Raw genomic sequence first — 17,086 nt, forward strand, 5'->3', positions numbered from 1 at the left:
ATGTAATGCTTTGTAGGTTAGCAGTAAAACCTTGAAATCAGCCCTTGCTTTGACAGGAAGCCAGTGTAGAGAGGCTAGCACTGGAGTAATATGATCAATTTTTTTGGTTCTAGTCAGGATTCTAGCAGCCGTATTTAGCACTAACTGAAGTTTATTTAGTGCTTTATCCGGGTAGCCGGAAAGTAGAGCATTGCAGTAGTCTAACCTAGAAGTGACAAAAGCATGGATTAATTTTTCTGCATCATTTTTGGACAGAAAGTTTCTGATTTTTGCAATGTTACGTAGATGGAAAAAAGCTGTCCTTGAAATGGTCTTGATATGTTCTTCAAAAGAGAGATCAGGGTCCAGAGTAACGCCGAGGTCCTTCACAGTTTTATTTGAGACGACTGTACAACCATTAAGATTAATTGTCAGATTCAACAGAAGATCTCTTTGTTTCTTGGGACCTAGAACAAGCATCTCTGTTTTGTCCGAGTTTAAAAGTAGAAAGTTTGCAGCCATCCACTTCCTTATGTCTGAAACACATTCTTCTAGCAAGGGCAATTTTGGGGCTTCACCATGTTTCATTGAAATGTACAGCTGTGTGTCATCCGCATAGCAGTGAAAGTTAACATTATGTTTTCGAATAACATCCCCAAGAGGTAAAATATATAGTGAAAACAATAGTGGTCCTAAAACGGAACCTCACACCATGACTGACCCACCGCCAAACCGGTCATGCTGGAGAATGTTGCAGGCAGCAGAACGTTCTCCACGGCGTCTCCAGACTCTGTCACGTCTGTCACATGTGCTCAGTGTGAACCTGCTTTCATCTGTGCCAGTGGCGAATTTGCCAATCTTGGTGTTCTCTGGCAAATGAAAAACGTCCTGCACAGTGTTGGGCTGTAAGCACAACCCCCACCTGTGGACGTCGGGCCCTCATACCACCCTCATGGAGTGTGTTTCTGACCGTTTGAGTAGACACATGCACATTTGTGGCCTGCTGGAGGTCATTATGTAGGGCTCTGGCAGTGCTCCTCCTGCTCCTCCTTGCACAAAGGTGGAGGTAGCAGTCCTGCTGCTGGGTTGTTGCCCTCCTACTGCCTCCTCCAAGTCTCCTGATGTACTGGCCTGTCTCCTGGTAGCGCCTCCATGCTCTGGACACTACGCTGACAGACACAGCAAACCTTCTTGCCACAGCTCGCATTGATGTGCCATCCTGGATGAGCTGCACTACTTGAGCCACTTGTGTGGGTTGTAGACTCCGTCTCATGCTACCACTAGAGTGAAAGCACCGCCAGCATTCAAAAGTGACCAAAACATCAGCCAGGAAGCATAGGAACTGAGAAGTGGTCTGTGGTCACCACCTGCAGAACCACTCCTTTATTGGGGGTGTCTTGCTAATTGCCTATAATTTCCACCTGTTGTCTATTCCATTTGCACAACAGCATGTGAAATGTATTGTCAATCAGTGTTGCTTCCTAAGTGGACAGTTTGATTTCACAGAAGTGTGATTGACTTGGAGTTACATTGTGTTTAAGTGTTCCCTTTATTTTTTTGAGCAGTGTATTTTCTTAATATGCCCCAGGCCTCTTTCTTCTCCCTTGCATCATCTAGGACAAGGATAGCAATAGTATATGCTTAATCTCTCGCAAATGCTCCAAATTTTCTAAATTAGGGTTTAGTTGTGGATTTTTCTTTCAATTTTTCTCTTCATCTAATTCTCTCTCTCCCTCATTATGTTCCTCAGGTATGCCATCCTGACTAAGGAGTCGTGGCCTACATGGCGTGGAGATGAGAAGCAGGGTGTTCTTCATCTCCTACGTGCAGTCAACATGGACCAGGACCAGTTCCAGCTTGGACGCACAAAGGTCTTCATCAAAGCACCTGAGTCGGTAAGACCACCCCTCGCTGACCTGCACCGCCCCTCTCTGACCTGCCTACATACAGTTAGACTACTCCTCTCTCTGACCTGCCTACATACAGTTAGACTACTCCTCTCTCTGACCTGCCTACATACAGTTAGACTACTCCTCTCTCTGACCTGCCTACATACAGTTAGACCTACTCTCGCTGACCTGCCTACATACAGTTAGACTACTCCTCTCTCTGACCTGCCTACATACAGTTAGACTACTCCTCTCTCTGACCTGCCTACATACAGTTAGACTACTCCTCTCTGACCTGCCTACATACAGTTATACCGCCCTTCTCTGACCTGCCTACATACAGTTAGACTACTCATCTCTGACCAGCCTACATACAGTTAGACTACTCCCCTCTGACCTGCCTACATACAGTTATACCGCCCCTCTCTCTGACCTGCCTACATACAGTTAGACTACTCTTCTCTGACCTGCCAACATACAGGGAGTATGTACAATGAATATGTACTGTAAACTGGCCTCTTCCAGTAAGTATACCCATTCCATAAAACTGTACCACCAACCTGCCTTCGTCCAATGAAAATACCACCTACCTAACTTTCTTCTAATAGGTTAGAACAGGCGTAGAATTAGACCTCTCATAGGCTGCAGGCTGCCATGGTGTTGTTGACATGTGCGTTGGCATGCAATAATTCTGTTGTCAGGGAGAGAAATCCAAGACTCAAGAGTTTTTAGACTGCACACCATAAAAGGTAGTAAAGTAGTATGCAGGAACATGTCAGTATATCTGTGATTGGGGAGCAGGAAGGAGCGGGTTAGACACAGCTCTGGTGCCCACGTCAGAGCTGTTGAGTCAACACTACACTGGAACTCATACACAAGTGCGAGTCTGTGGTCAAGGAGGTGGTGGGACATTGGAGGGTGTTTTTTCCACCGTAGCTGCACTTTTTCCCACTGCTCCAATGAAAGCAGTACTTGTGGCTAGCCTGTGAGATCACTTATTGACATCTGTACACACATACATGAAGATACATTACATAGTCCTGAATCAGGCCTTGTGTGATTTCAGCAGCAGACTGCCAAGTTCCCCATCCCCCCTCCCCCTCATTGCCCTCCTGAGCCGATGTGACTGATGTGTGCTTATGAAACACAAATATCACACAGGGGCGGACCCTGCGATTACCCAGCTGCCAGGCTTCTCAAAACAAACCTCCCTCTGATAAGACGCTGACACAAAGTCATTAGTTCATGGCTAAATCATTTTTTTTTTCTCTTCATACAATTAGATGACATAGTTTGAGTCCAGGCCAAGAGTAGAATCACTCTCTCTTCAGAGTAGACCATCTCACAAGGTGCTAATGGATAACCCTGTGAGACACTGTCAGAGGTGTCACACTGTCAGGTGCTGCTCAGAGTTAAAGGTCTGGGTGGCTTAAACACACTCCCATCCCAGATTAAACACTGGCTCCACATTCTCTTTAACGGTCATCTCCTTCCTTTCATAGTCATTTTTATCCTCACTTTGGTTTTTTTCCCCATTTTTATTTTAACATGTATAAAGCAGTCTTCATTTTTATAAATCGATCATGCTTTATATTCTATTATGAATTCATACTTGTTTTTATTACTCTTTTTTTAAATTAAATGTTTACATTTTTGATTGTTATTTTACTGCATTGTTGAGGAGCGTTAACAAGCAGGCATTTCACTGTTCCGTCTGCATGTGACCAATAAACTTCAATCTGATTTGACATTTGGATCTAGTTTGAATGTGTTTAGTAACTAAAGGGTAATTTGATGTCAAGTGATAGGACAAGACCGAGCCTGTGTGGCCTGTGCCTGCGGTGTGGCCTGTGCCAGGGGTGTGGCAGTGCCAGGGCTGCATTGGGCACGTGTGAGTGGGCATGGTGTTTAGTCTGGGACAGGGCATGGGGAGATTTGATGCTGGGTGTCTGGGGGGCCATCAGGAAATGAGAAGGAGGGATCAGAGCCAGGGTGGGCTTAGGACTTGATAGCCCACCCACCCATAGCACTGTTACTAATGTATATGGGTCTGGACATTGGAGAAAATAGTGTATTAGGCAAGGCTCCTTTCACTGGATGGCTTATCTATCCATAACCCTTTTAGTCAAAGTGTTATTATGCATTATAGTTTTATGCTATTATATACTGATAGGAATTTGAAAAAACCTGACAACTTGGAATTGTGTTTGTCTATTCAGATTTCTTCAAGCATTAACAGTATGTCTGTTCAGTCATCCCTGTCATTGTATTTGGGTGGGTCTGTACACTGAGGTAGGCACAGAATGTTTTGCTGTCACAGGTTGTTCAGGTATAAATGTTTTCATATCTGTGCCTCTTTCTACAGCTCTTCCTGTTGGAGGAAACGAGGGAACGTAAGTTTGACAGCCATGCCAGGGCCATCCAGAAAGCCTGGCGCAAATATGTGGCCCGCAAGAAATACGTTCAGATGAGGGAGGAAGGTGAGTGACAATCACGTTTTGAAAAAACTAAATAGTCTAATTATCATGACTAATATTCAAACTTAGATGTCAAACAGTGTCAAGGTTTTGGTCTAATGCTTCTAAAAATGAACTGAATTGAGACTGTATGTATGCATTCTTGTCTGACTGCCTGTCCCTGTGTGTCCATCCCCAGCCTCTGACCTGCTGGTGAACAGGAAGGAGAGGAGGAGACACAGCCTCAACAGGAACTTTGTGGGGGACTACCTCGGTATGGACGACAGGCCTGAGCTACGACAGTTCCTGGCCAAGAGGGAAAAGATTGACTTCGCTGACAAAGTCACAAAATACGACCGTCGCTTCAAAGTAGGTGTCTTGAACAGAAGAATTCTCTGTTTGTTTGTTTCCGATATTGTTAGTCCAATGACCATTTGTCTCCTCTCTGTCCATATGTGTTTCCAGGGCATTAAGAGAGACTTGATCCTGACCCCAAAGTGTATGTACCTGATTGGGAGAGAAAAGGTGAAGCAGGGCCCTGAGAAAGGTCAGGTGACTGAGGTGCTGAAGAGGCGGATTGATGTGGAGAAGATCCTGGCTGTGTCTCTCAGGTATTATGACGCAGGTCCTAGGCACCAGGAGATGCTGGCAGGGTCTGACTAGCCCCATACTGACTGTTTAGTGTTTATTCCCCTTAGGCAGTAAGAACACACAGGACCAGCAGACTCCAGGCTTCGCAAAGCCAGCTAGTTAAAGTGTAACACTTTTCACCAGTGGTCACAAATAGATAGTTGCACAATGTACTGTACATAGAGACTATTGGTCTTGTCAGTGATGTCATCCAAACGGTTGTACATTCATGGTATCTGGGTTTCGGTATTTTCAAGTACAAAGATACTAATCACTGGGTCTCAATGGGGAAGTTGATGAACAGCTCAAGAATCAGCTCCCCATTACACATGAGATTGTTCTGTCAGCTCACAGAAACCCACCATGTTAAGCTGCAATGTCTGGATGTACGATCACTCAAGTCCCCATGTTCCTTTAAATGTCACACATGGGGTATTACAAACATGGAAAAGATTCAAACCTCTTCTTTTATATGTCTGCTCTTGTGGGTGTGTAAAGGCTATATGAATATGAACACAACTACAAAGTACGCTTCAGAGTAATTATTTTATTCTACCTTTTATTTTACCAGGCCGGTCCATTAAGAACAAATTCTTATTTACAATGACGGCCATTTGTTTTGTTGAAGTCACCAGTAAAGACAAATAATACTGACAGCATCAGCCCAGAGGTCAGGTCAATTATTACGACCCACATTACCTCATGACCCACTAAGCTTGACATTTGCATATAACCAGCGAGGGACAAAATAAAAAAAACTTGCCTGGTCAAAGCCGTGTTTAACACTCAACTAGATTATGAGTGTAACTGTGGGACTTGTATGATCATATAGCTTGTTGAATGTTGCACATGATTTGCATGGGGCTTTGTTTTTGGTGGGGACATTATAGAAGACTTTGTAGAGGCTTTTGAGTCTGTGTGATTGGGGGGTTGTGGGTAATATGAACCAGGTGGTGCTGGGAGGGAAAGCAGGCATTGTAAAAAGCTTATTGGAGAACACTTTAGTTCATTGGGGGAAACAGTGCATCAGCTGTGTCAGTTGGAGGAACAGGTTTCCCTCTCTCCTTAGTTACCTGCTGCTTTGTCACTCACTGGTTATATGCAAATGTCAAGCTTAGTGGGTCATGAGGTAATGTGGGTCGTAATAATTGACCTGACCTCTGGGCTGATGCTGTCAGTATTATTTGTCTTTACTGATGACTTCAACAAAACAAATGGCCGTCATTGTAAATAAGAATTTGTTCTTAATGGACCGGCCTGGTAAAATAAAATAATTAATCTGGGCCGTTTACATGCAAATGTACTATATTTACCTGACGAGAGAATCTGTGTTCTGACAATAGAATCGAATGTCGAATTCACAATCACTCTCCTCCAACATATCAGTTCAAATCAAACTTTATTCATATCTGTCACATTACAGTGCATGTCACAAAGTTGCTCCCCAGTCCCAACTGATTGGTCTGTCCCTGTCCCTCAGCACGATGCAGGACGACCTGCTGATCCTGCATGAGCAGGAGTATGACAGCCTGCTGGAGTGCACCTTTAAGACCGAGTTCATCAGCCTGCTGGCCCGCAGGTTCGAGGAGAGGACCCAGAGGAAGCTGCCGCTCAAGTTTGGCACCACGTACGTGCTGTAAACACAAACATGCATTTTAAACAGACAGTGTGATATATGGGTGGAGTGGAAGTAGACAAAGCTTTGGTCAACATGATTTACAATACTCTGGGGTAGTTCTGGAAATACTGCTTTTGATTTGGTACTGAGATAACAGATTACATTTCTCTGGCAGTTTCCAGTGGGTGGTTTGAGTCAGTGGTTGTAAGGGAGATGCTCTCTGCTCTGTCTCTCAGACTGGAGTTGAAGCTGAAGAAGGAGAACTGGGGTTTCCTGAGTGGAGGCGGCTCCAGACAGGTGATGTTTGTCCAGGGCCAGGGGGACGTGGCTGTCACAAAGCCCTCCAGTAAGACGCTGCAGGTCAGCATTGGAGCCGGTCTGCCCAAGAACACACGTGAGTATTACAGGAGTAGTGTGTACCCTCCCTCCACATCAGGATTCAATAGACATGGTGTTTTCTTAGTGTTGTCTGAAACATGCTGTTTACTGACTTAGTCCCCTTTGTAGGTCCCACCAAGAAAAGCTTCACTCAGAGTCGCTCCAACGTGTCCAGAACCCATCAGAACACTCCCACACGTGCTCCCCCTGGGCCTCCAGGTAGAATAATCATTAGCTGATGTAGGCCCTCACCCCTGTACATAATAAAGCAGTTAGCAACAGTTAGCTGTTTCCACTTGATGACAACCATCTTCCTCTTTGTCACAGTTGCCCATCAGAATGGTGGTCTGAAAAACACCAACCACATAGCCAATCAGAGGAACGCCTCACAGCATTCCAATCAGAGGCCTCCGTCAACAGGCAATGGGTCCTGCCCCTTCCTGCCCAACAACGTCATTCTGAGGGAGAGAGGCAGCAGCCATCCTAAGCCCAACCAGCCAAACCTGGACTGTCTGAAGGTCCCTGACCAGGGGGCGGCAGGGTGAGTACTGGCACCAACAGCCCTGATTACCTCCCAATACAGAGCCCTAAGAACTGATAACTATAATGACTTTCTATACAGATACGTTTGCTCTTACATAAACATGTAAATACTGAGGATGAGTCTGGTGTGTAACGTGGTTTGTGTCAGTGTATTGTGCAGTGCTGTTTCAGTGTGTGAGCGCACAAGAACGCACACACACACAGTCCTGCTGTAACTTGGATGATGTATTCCTTTATAGTAACGGAGGCGCCCGGACAGCTTCGAATGGAGGAATGTGAGTCTGAGTGTTTGCGGTGGTGGGTGATGGTTCAGACCTTAGCCAAGCCAGGCGCAGCTCACTGGCATGATGTGTATATCTCTCCCTGGCTCTCCTGTAGCTAGATGCTCTCCTTCTTGCTTGTAGACATCTCTCTAACAGCTGGTGTTGAATCAGAAGAAGGCAAAACCTATCATCTGATTGGACGAAACTACAGAAAAAAGTCTGAGCCCAGTAACATGCTATCAATCATTCTGTTGTTGAAGAGTCATTTTGCTCCAGAACTATACCTTCAAAGGCATGATTTGGAATCTATTCTCATATAATATCGCTAGATCCCGCTGCTTGCAAATTACTGGGCTTACTTTTTTCTCCCAAAATTAGCTCTGGTGTAAGCTGATTGGGTATGTCTCAATGATTTTGAGATATCCTGGATACAAATCTTGGGGAAGCAAGATATAACTTTTTTTATTGGTGATTCATTTGGTGTGATAGTTTGCTTGTTGGTTGACTTCGTGAAGGTGTGTGTATTTTTCATCTCTAGCTTTCTCAAGTTAATTCACTGTATATACAAACAACTTTCCAGTGTTTTACACTCCATAATACCATGTGGTGATTTCCAATGAGACTTACCCCCACACCATGGGGGTTACCAGTGTTTTACACTCCATAATACCATGTGGTGATTTCCAATGAGACTTACCCCCACACCATGGGGGTTACCAGTGTGTTACACTCCATAATACCATGTGGTGATTTCCAATGAGACTTACCCCCACACCATGGGGGTTACCAGTGTTTTACACTCCATAATACCATGTGGTGATTTCCAATGAGACTTACCCCCACACCATGGGGGTTACCAGTGTTTTACACTCCATAATACCATGTGGTGATTTCCAATGAGACTTACCCCCACACCATGGGGGTTACCAGTGTGTTATGCTAATGTCAGCTCTAATGTTATTGTGTTTCCACAATAACTAGCCTTTAGTATGACACCAAAGACTTGTGTTGCGCATAATCAACCACCTCTGCATCTTTCAAAACTATTGCTTTGTGAGAAGGTGTTAAAGTTCACTGTTAGCCATTATTATGTACTGTAAGTACCAGCTGAAAAGTACCCAGGGCCTTGCCTTGGCTCCCATGCAGAGCAGGTCTGCCAGAGCCATGGCCCGCCCAGTGAGACATGGGTGCTGGATGGAAACAGAAAAGTCTGAGCCTTCTGGGTAAAACCCTAATTGGAAAGGCACTAATAGTGTTGGTACTGAGACAAATTTATGGGATGGCTCGCCATCTTGTGGTAGAACTGAGCATATCAACTTCTATTTAGTTATGTGTCTTTGAAAGAAACAATGGAGTAAGCACCAATCCAATAATAACTACCACAAACTCACATGGTATGTTCTTTTATCCCAATATCGATAACTTCACATCCTTTGCTAAAGCCACAATAACCAGAAGCTTTCCTAATGACTGACTGTAGTGTTCCAGTCGGCCAGTAGAATAGTGTCACACTAATGAAGGATAGAAGACCTTTTCTTTGATAACTAAAGCTCGCTCCTGTTGTCTTTCTCTTTATTCCTCAGTGTCCAAAGACAGTCGGTCAGTAGACCACCCCCAGGAGGGGGGCGACCCAAACCTGCCCCCAAACCCAAGCCCCAGGTGCCCCAGTGCAAAGCCCTTTATGCCTATGATGCTCAGGACACAGATGAGCTCAGCTTCAATGCAGACGACGTCATCGACATCATTAAGGAAGGTAATACACAGGAGGCAGAAATCACATCATCGCACAAAGGGACAATTATTGAATTTGGTTTGGTGCGGGGTGCACAAAACATTTGCAATTTAACTCTTTAACATTAAAAAAAAAAAATCCCACTGTAAACTAAGTCTTCTTTCTTGATCAGATGCTTCTGGCTGGTGGATGGGGAGGCTACGGGCAAAGCAAGGCCTGTTCCCCAACAACTACGTCAGCAAGATCTAGGAGCTGCATGTCAATCACCAGGAGAGAAGTACACACCTCTACAGACCGGAGATAGAGCTATCAAATAAAAGAGATTTTGTGAGACCCGAGAAGAGAAACTGACATTTTCTCCACTCCTGCAATTGTAGCCTTCTTCTGGATGTAACTTCCTGTTATTCTGGACAGGCAAGAGGAGCGTCAGGCTTGCAATGAAGTTCTATTTTTATGGGGATCTGAGGACAATACTTTTGTCCAGGGGCAAATCGCTACTCAATCCCTGTGAGCACTGAACAAAACTATTTATTGTATTTATATAGCTTTCTACAGTCTCCCTTCCCCCTTTTCACTTCGCTATGGTTTTATGGTGATATTTTGGATGCATGATATGTGGAACCAGGTTGTAATTACATTTCTCATTTTGGAAATGAATGGTTTTAACATGAGTTCGGGGTTGTTTCCAAGAAGCCACTGTCTCTGTTCAATATGGTTTTCAATGGGGATTTGTGCTGCTAAGATGAATTTACAGATGGTATTGGCTATAGAAAAATGTTGACAAATTTTTTACATAAAATGGACATTAAGTTCATTGCACTGTGATTTTATTAACTTCGGCAATGCATTTCCCTAGAAAAACTATGATCGAATGTGTTTGATAACCAATTCTTAGTCAACTAAACGGATGCAATCACTTTCGGGAAAAGGAAATGCAGTGTGACCAAGGTTGTCTTCAGGAATCCCCCTGCTCTTATTTCCAAAATCCAAGTGATATCCCCAGAACTCTAGGGCCACACTGTGCATGGTCTGGTTTATAAGCACTTTATCAGTAGCTACAGGTACTAACTTGGACAGACTGGTAACTCCTGCCACAGCTAGTAATCCTTGGATGTTTTGAAAGATTGCCAAACTAGAGGATAATTTGTTTACATAGATATACTGTATGTGCATCTCTTGACATTTAGGAATTAAGTCAATACTTTGTTACAATTTGTGTTTCACTGCAGGATTTAATTCAAAGGTCTCTGCTTTTGATATTGTATTCCATGTAGATTTAAGTGCACAGTATGGGTGAATGGCATGTCCTTTCAAATGAAAGTAAAAATTCCACTGACTTCACATGCTTATGGCACTGAACAATATTTTCTTTCTGGTTTCCAATGTTTGTATCACTGTGCATAATCATTTAGGTCTGGATTCAATCCATTGGACGCTCTGAAATAATGGTACATTGAGCTGACATGACGCATTTACCATGAATGTTGTCTAATTTCCAATCATTAGCGCTATGGATTGAAGAGCCCTAAAAAAAAAGCTTTCTTTCAGGCTTGAACTGTGGCAGAGTTGTGTAGTTAATCTGCATAAATGCTTTAACTGGCTTCTATCCTGTTCTGCCCTAGCTGGTCAGGAAACTCCTTTCCCTACTAATTATCACCTGGTCCCAGATGTTTGTAGCTTTGGCAACTTAAGTGTCGACAACTGTACATGCAAACAGATCTGGGACTATGCTACATTACAAGCTGCAACATCCTGGTGCAGCTGTGTTCAGGAACACTGGGCTATAAATCCTGCAGTAGGAACAAGCTGTACTAAAGTTAAGTCTGAATAGAAATGGCAGGCCCATAAAGTTATACTTCTGTAGGTGGTGTTTTACCCATCGATACTCCGTAAGAATAAAATTGTAACCACCAGGCTGCGTGGCTTTTAATGTCCATTTAACAGCGACTAAAACTTCATTGCTACACATCGATGTTTATTTGTAAAAAGTTAAATATTTACATGTACTTAAAAGCAGCAGTCCAAAAGGCCATCTCACAATGGATTTTCTTAAAAATAAAGTGCGGCATTCACGTCATGAGAGCAGAGCCATGTAATTTACAAAGGTAGACTTCAGCTGAGGGATGAGGCTGATCCAATACTTGTTCTTGACAGCCTGGAACACAATTACTCAATGGTTTTTTCCAAGAGGTGACATGTATCAATTTACCCAAATTGTACAAGATTAGATCACAACGTCAAGCCATCGAGGACCACTTACCTGAAGCTTTGTTCGCCCTTCATTGACAGAAACTATGTTTTTGGCAATGTGCTCCATGATTGGCTTGAGGTGGTTCTCATTATAGGTAGAGTAGTGCTCCTGTGTTGGAGTCTGCACAGGGAGTGGACACAATAGTAAAAACAGACCATATCTGTTGCTAGCACCAAACCAGGTTGAATTCTGTAATTTATTTCTGATACACTGAGTGGACCATCCCAATAATTGCCACAAAACAGAACCTTACCCAGTTGAGCTCATCAAGCAGCAGCTGGGAGAGGCACAAGGCAGCAGCAGCAATCTCAGAAGGATGGTAGTGCACCATGTCATAGTCAAGGAGGGTCAGTTCCATGAGGTACTTGGCTAATGTGTGCTTCTCAACGTCAGCCTGAAAAGACAACGACTGGTATTACTGTAACCTTCTGGTAACCCGTCAGTGGTTGGCTTTTCCACCTCTAACAAATAGTTGGAGTTAATGTTGATGGGGCGATTTGAATAACCACACCCATAAAGAAAATTGTATGAAAACATGCATGTCATTGAGTAGCCTACATTGCCAGCCTTGGAGGCTCTCCTGAGGAAGTGCAGGGGTAGAGGCCGTCCAAGCTCAAAGTTCAGACTTCGCAGAATCAGCTGCTCCATCTCCCGAATATGGGCCTTGGTGAATGCATTGTCTGTGATGTAAACAAAATCACCTATCTCCGGGGAATACATCTCTTCATACTTAGACGCCAACAACATGGCAGTCACACCAACCAGCTGGAGCTTCTTGCGGCCAATAGTTTGCACCTAGATAGTAGAGGGGGTAAAAAAAAATGACACACGGATACACCATTTTATTTTTTACAAGGCTTACCTGAAGAAAGCGATCCAGGATGGCCACCGTCAGATAGAGAGTCTCCTGCAATAGCTGGAACCTGGAGTGCACCTGAATCAGCCAGTCAATCAGGAGAGCACGCATGCGTCCATTGATCTCATAGCCACTCATGTACTTGGCCCGAACAGACTGCTGGGTCTGTTGAGACATTTCAAGATTGTCTTAGAGACCAGTCCAAATATTTAACAAGTCATCACCATGTTGCCTAGAGAAAACACAAGTTACCTCAAGGCGCTGCAGATATCCATAGATATCCTTTATATATTCAGAGCACAGTTGTGGCAGGTCTGAATCCCCTTCATCAATGTCTTCTACAGCAAGCAGAGCTTCTGAGAACGCCTGGCACAATTCCTCTTCCTTCATGGACACGTTAGCATACACTTCAGGCTGAGGAACTTTAGGCCAAACAGCTGCGGGCTGGTCTTGTTGGTTCATAGATTGTTTGGTTGAGGCCTTGGCAGGAACGGTCTTCTGTAGAGAGTATAGAGAAGCATGTTTGAGAACTTTTTTTTAAAATTTCACCTTTATGTAACCAGATAGGCCAGTTCAGAACAAGTTCTCATTTACAACTGCGACCTGGCCAAGATAAAGCAAAGCAGTGTGACAAAACAGAGTTACACATGGAATAAACAAACGTACAGTCAACACAATAGAAAAAGTCTATTAACTGTGTGTGCAAATAGCGCAAGGAGAGAAGGCAATAAATAGGCCATAGTAGCGAAGTAATTACAGTTCAGCAAATTAACACTGGTTTGATAGATGTGCAAGTAGAAATACTAGTGTGCAAAAGAGTAACTAGTGAAATCAGACAGACAATGGACCAAACAACGCCGGGTAAGACAACATACCTTGAACGGCACCGCTTTGCAAGCATTGGGAAAGTTGGACAGCTCTCCAAGCACAGCCCTTCCTGCTCCAGCTACGTTTGCTTTTCCCATTAGTGTTGGGTTGTCTGCGTTCCTTAACTGTTGAAGACGCCCCCCCCCCCCCCAAAAAAAAGTGAACATAAAACATATCTAATTAAAAGTCTGCAGTTTTGTCATGTTAGTTAGCAAGCGAAGGCTAACGTCGTCAGCTAATGACATTATTTAGCCATGCGCAATTACACTAGGTAACCTTAGCTTACCTAGCTAAATGTTTTGCCCGCTTACGTAACTTTATTTTAGGCAAAGCATACGCTCGTTTTCCAGCATTTATTTCCTAGTTGCTTAACGTTACCTACTAGATAGCAAATTGGCTAGCTAACTACATATCGCCAGTAACGTTAGCTGTGAGTAACATGCACACAAAAACACATTAGCTAGTCCAGATTGTAAAAAGTTACCGCAGAACCAACTTCTAATGACATCGTCACGCTTGGTTAAAACCAAGGCAGCTAGATGGCCAGCTATAATCGGCAAAAAGCCAAAGTGAGAAGTGTCAAAGAACCATTCCACAGTCATTCAAATACCGCTCTGTTGATTCTAATTGGATTCCGCATCATAGAATGCATCTCTTTCATTGGTTGCCAAAGAGGAATCACGAATAACGTCGCACAGTCACAATCAGAATGGATATCTATGATAAAGAACCAGAAAAACGTTCCTCTCGGTGTAAATTGGTTTTGTGAATGAAGAATTTGTCTTATATATTTATTACAACAAGATCTCTCAAGTAAGCCCACGCCTTCCAATCTGAGTAATGGATAAACCTTGTGATCATTCCCAAAACTAAGATGAGTTTTCATTCGTGTAGTTAGACCACTGGGAACGGCTTTGATCACAGAAATAAAGTATCTGAAAGGTATTGGAAACTCTTTCAATGTTATAAATTGTTCATATGTGAGAATATTACCCTTGTTGTCGAAAATATCAAGAACAAAGTCAATATTCCTCTCATGCCAGCTGGTGTAGAACAATGACTTATTCCTTATAGTTATGTCTGAATTATTCCCCAAAGGAGCTTTATGTGGGGAAAAATTGTGCAGGAAACATATTTTCCAGGCCATTAAAGCTTGTTGGTGAAACCTAGCCAATTTAGCAGGTAATCTTTCAGGAATATAATTACATTTCAGTAAAAATTGAAGACCTCCCAACTTACTAAAAACATTATTTGGAATGAAATACCATATTGAATCAGTATTGATCAAACATCTTTTCAACCAGTTTATCTTGAAAGTGTTATGTTATGTCAACAAAATCCAACACATGCTTATTCCAGACATTGTCTGGAAAAATGCATGGTTAAGGCCTTACAAATACTGTATACCAAACAAAGTTAAGGAAGTGCACTTCAAAATTTTACATAAAATATATCCATATGATATCCAAATTTGTGGCTATTGATGATATCTGCGTTTTCTGTGAAAAAGAAGGTGAGAATCTGTCTCACTTGTTCTTTGAATGTAACTTTGTGTCAGAATTTTGGGAAAACCTTGCCAAATACTTATTTACTATTATGAACACTGCCTATGTTTTTGACATGAAAGATATATGTTACTATTGCAATGATAACAAGACCACTGAAATGATTGTTAATTTTTTATTGCCAAATACTTCATACACAAACAAAAATTCCAAAATTCTATACCAAAACTACAGATTTTTCTGATTGAATTCAACTATTTTATTAAAACATTAGCCCTAGTGAATAACAACAATAATAACATCGTCCTGAATCATTATAATAAGATTTTTTTCAGAGTGAATACAATTGCACTAAAATTGTTTATTTTTTGTATTATTTTATTGATATTTTTTGTATGTTTGAGTATTTTCATGTTAAAATACCTGTGTTTTGTTTTGTTAGACATGTTTGATGTAGCAATGTAAGTAGATTAAAAAAATAAAATCTTAAAAAATAAAGTAAAAAGGAAAAAAATACAAAATAAAATCTATGATAAGAACAAAAATATTTTTGATTGAATTTAACTATCTTATTAAAACCTTATCCCTAGTGAACAACAACAAGAATAACATTTCCTGAATCATAATTATAATCATAATTATCATCATAATTATTATTGTATTTTTTTATTTATTATTTCACTGATTTTTTTTGTATGTTTTAGTATTTTATTGTTAGTACCTGCGTTCTGTTTTGTGTGATGTAGCAATGTAAGTTGTTGATCTGTATTATGAATAAAAAAAATTAAAAAAAATCTATGATAAGAACCCCCACCCGATTAGACAACGATCACCCGTATAAAAGGGTTTCCACTAGTTACCACAGCTACAAGTTCACAATTGGCTATACAGTCAAAATTCATGAATACAAATGGTTAGGTTTAGGCATACGGTTAGCAGTGTGTTTAAAGTTAAGGTTATGTTTCAAATGACATTTTAAGAAGATCAATTGTAGAAATAGGCGGGTTTTATGACTTTGTGGCTGGGGTAGCTAGCTAGTAACGACCCAATCAAAGAGAAATTGACACAACTCATCCAAAAACGACACTTTCCTTTTAAATTACAAAAAGCAATGCCATTTGAAGAAAAGAGAGAAAATAGTTGCATTAATGTTTGCAACGTTGCAAACATTAATGCAACTATTTTCTCTTTTCTCTCCATTTCTCTTTTTTTTACCAGTTGCACAACCTTAGGCCCCAGGTATCCTAGAGCGTTGGGTCAGGAACCGAAAGGTTGCAGATCGAATCCCCCGAGCTGACAAGGTAAAATTCTGTCTTCTGCCCCTGAACAAGGCCCACTGTTCCTAGGCCGTCATTGTAAATAAGAATTTGTTCATAACTGCCTTGCCTAGTTAAATAAAGGAAACAAAAAAATGTCTGCAGCATGGATTTATTGCTCAGCAGAGGCCACATCTCAATATTGCTGATAAATCCACTTGGCCAAAATAACATTCTATGAATTGGCCAAAATAACATTCTATGAATTGACCAAAATGCTAATCTTGGCTACTCTAATTAAGAAACACTACACATGGTCTTCCCTGATTGATGAGTAGTAATAAGTAAGGGGAATCTACTTACAATGCATAAAATATATATTTATATTCTTGCTGCAGGCTCTTTGGATACATGGATGGATACTTCAGTTAATCTTTACTTGATTAGGATTATAAACAGTTTATATGCACTTTACTGTCATGGCACATGGGGGGGGGGGGGGGGGGGGGGGGGGGGGGGGGGGGTTGAATAGTACTTTAGTACTGCTATATTACATCCACAGTACCTTCAGAATACTTTACGCTTGACTTATTCAACATTTTGTGTTACAGCCTGATTTCCAAATGGATTAAATATGTTTTTCTCTCACCCATCTGAAAACATGTTTTTATAATTTTTTGCTAGTTTACTGTAAACAAAATACATAAATATCTATCAATACATGTTACAATCACCTTTGGCAGCCTTTAAGGCAGCAATTACAGAGTATTTCTGGTAAGTCTTTAAAAGCTTTGCACAACTGGATTGTTCAATATTTGCACATTATTTTTTTCTAAATTCTTCAAGCTCTGTCAAATTCGCTG

At 41.9% G+C, this 17,086-nt stretch overlaps 2 protein-coding genes across 4 annotated transcripts in view; one reads left to right on the plus strand and one right to left on the minus strand.

The window, feature by feature from the left end:
- Positions 1-11,402, plus strand: part of myo1ea (myosin IEa) — a 62,692-nt gene extending 51,290 nt beyond the window's left edge. The window contains exons 19-29 of one of the 2 annotated variants that reach the window (XM_021586212.2): positions 1,730-1,874; positions 4,234-4,348; positions 4,524-4,693; positions 4,790-4,935; positions 6,435-6,581; positions 6,809-6,966; positions 7,080-7,169; positions 7,278-7,491; positions 7,733-7,768; positions 9,340-9,509; positions 9,661-11,402. In XM_021586212.2, coding sequence (XP_021441887.2) covers positions 1,730-1,874; positions 4,234-4,348; positions 4,524-4,693; positions 4,790-4,935; positions 6,435-6,581; positions 6,809-6,966; positions 7,080-7,169; positions 7,278-7,491; positions 7,733-7,768; positions 9,340-9,509; positions 9,661-9,737 — 1,468 coding nt within the window. In that variant the 3' untranslated portion in view covers positions 9,738-11,402. The remainder of the gene's footprint in view (positions 1-1,729; positions 1,875-4,233; positions 4,349-4,523; positions 4,694-4,789; positions 4,936-6,434; positions 6,582-6,808; positions 6,967-7,079; positions 7,170-7,277; positions 7,492-7,732; positions 7,769-9,339; positions 9,510-9,660) is intronic. The other variant, XM_021586214.2, reaches the window with a different exon arrangement.
- Positions 11,403-11,442: 40 nt separating this feature from the next.
- LOC110506532 (G2/mitotic-specific cyclin-B2) lies at positions 11,443-14,104 on the minus strand. Of its 2 annotated transcripts, none has more exons than XM_021586215.2 (8): positions 13,947-14,104; positions 13,471-13,587; positions 12,848-13,093; positions 12,602-12,760; positions 12,298-12,534; positions 11,993-12,133; positions 11,749-11,859; positions 11,443-11,643 (listed from the first exon to the last, which is right to left on the minus strand). In XM_021586215.2, the coding sequence occupies exons 1-8, from the start codon at positions 13,968-13,970 to the stop codon at positions 11,563-11,565; spliced, it is 1,116 nt and encodes a 371-aa protein (XP_021441890.2). In that variant the 5' UTR covers positions 13,971-14,104; the 3' UTR covers positions 11,443-11,562. The 2 variants fall into 2 exon arrangements, with proteins under 2 accessions (XP_021441890.2, XP_021441891.2); XM_021586216.2 differs by having other exon boundaries at positions 13,749-14,040.
- Between the last annotated feature and the right edge of the window lie 2,982 nt (positions 14,105-17,086).

This window comes from Oncorhynchus mykiss, chromosome 26 (genome assembly GCF_013265735.2).
Source record: "Oncorhynchus mykiss isolate Arlee chromosome 26, USDA_OmykA_1.1, whole genome shotgun sequence".
Lineage (NCBI taxonomy): Eukaryota > Metazoa > Chordata > Actinopteri > Salmoniformes > Salmonidae > Oncorhynchus > Oncorhynchus mykiss.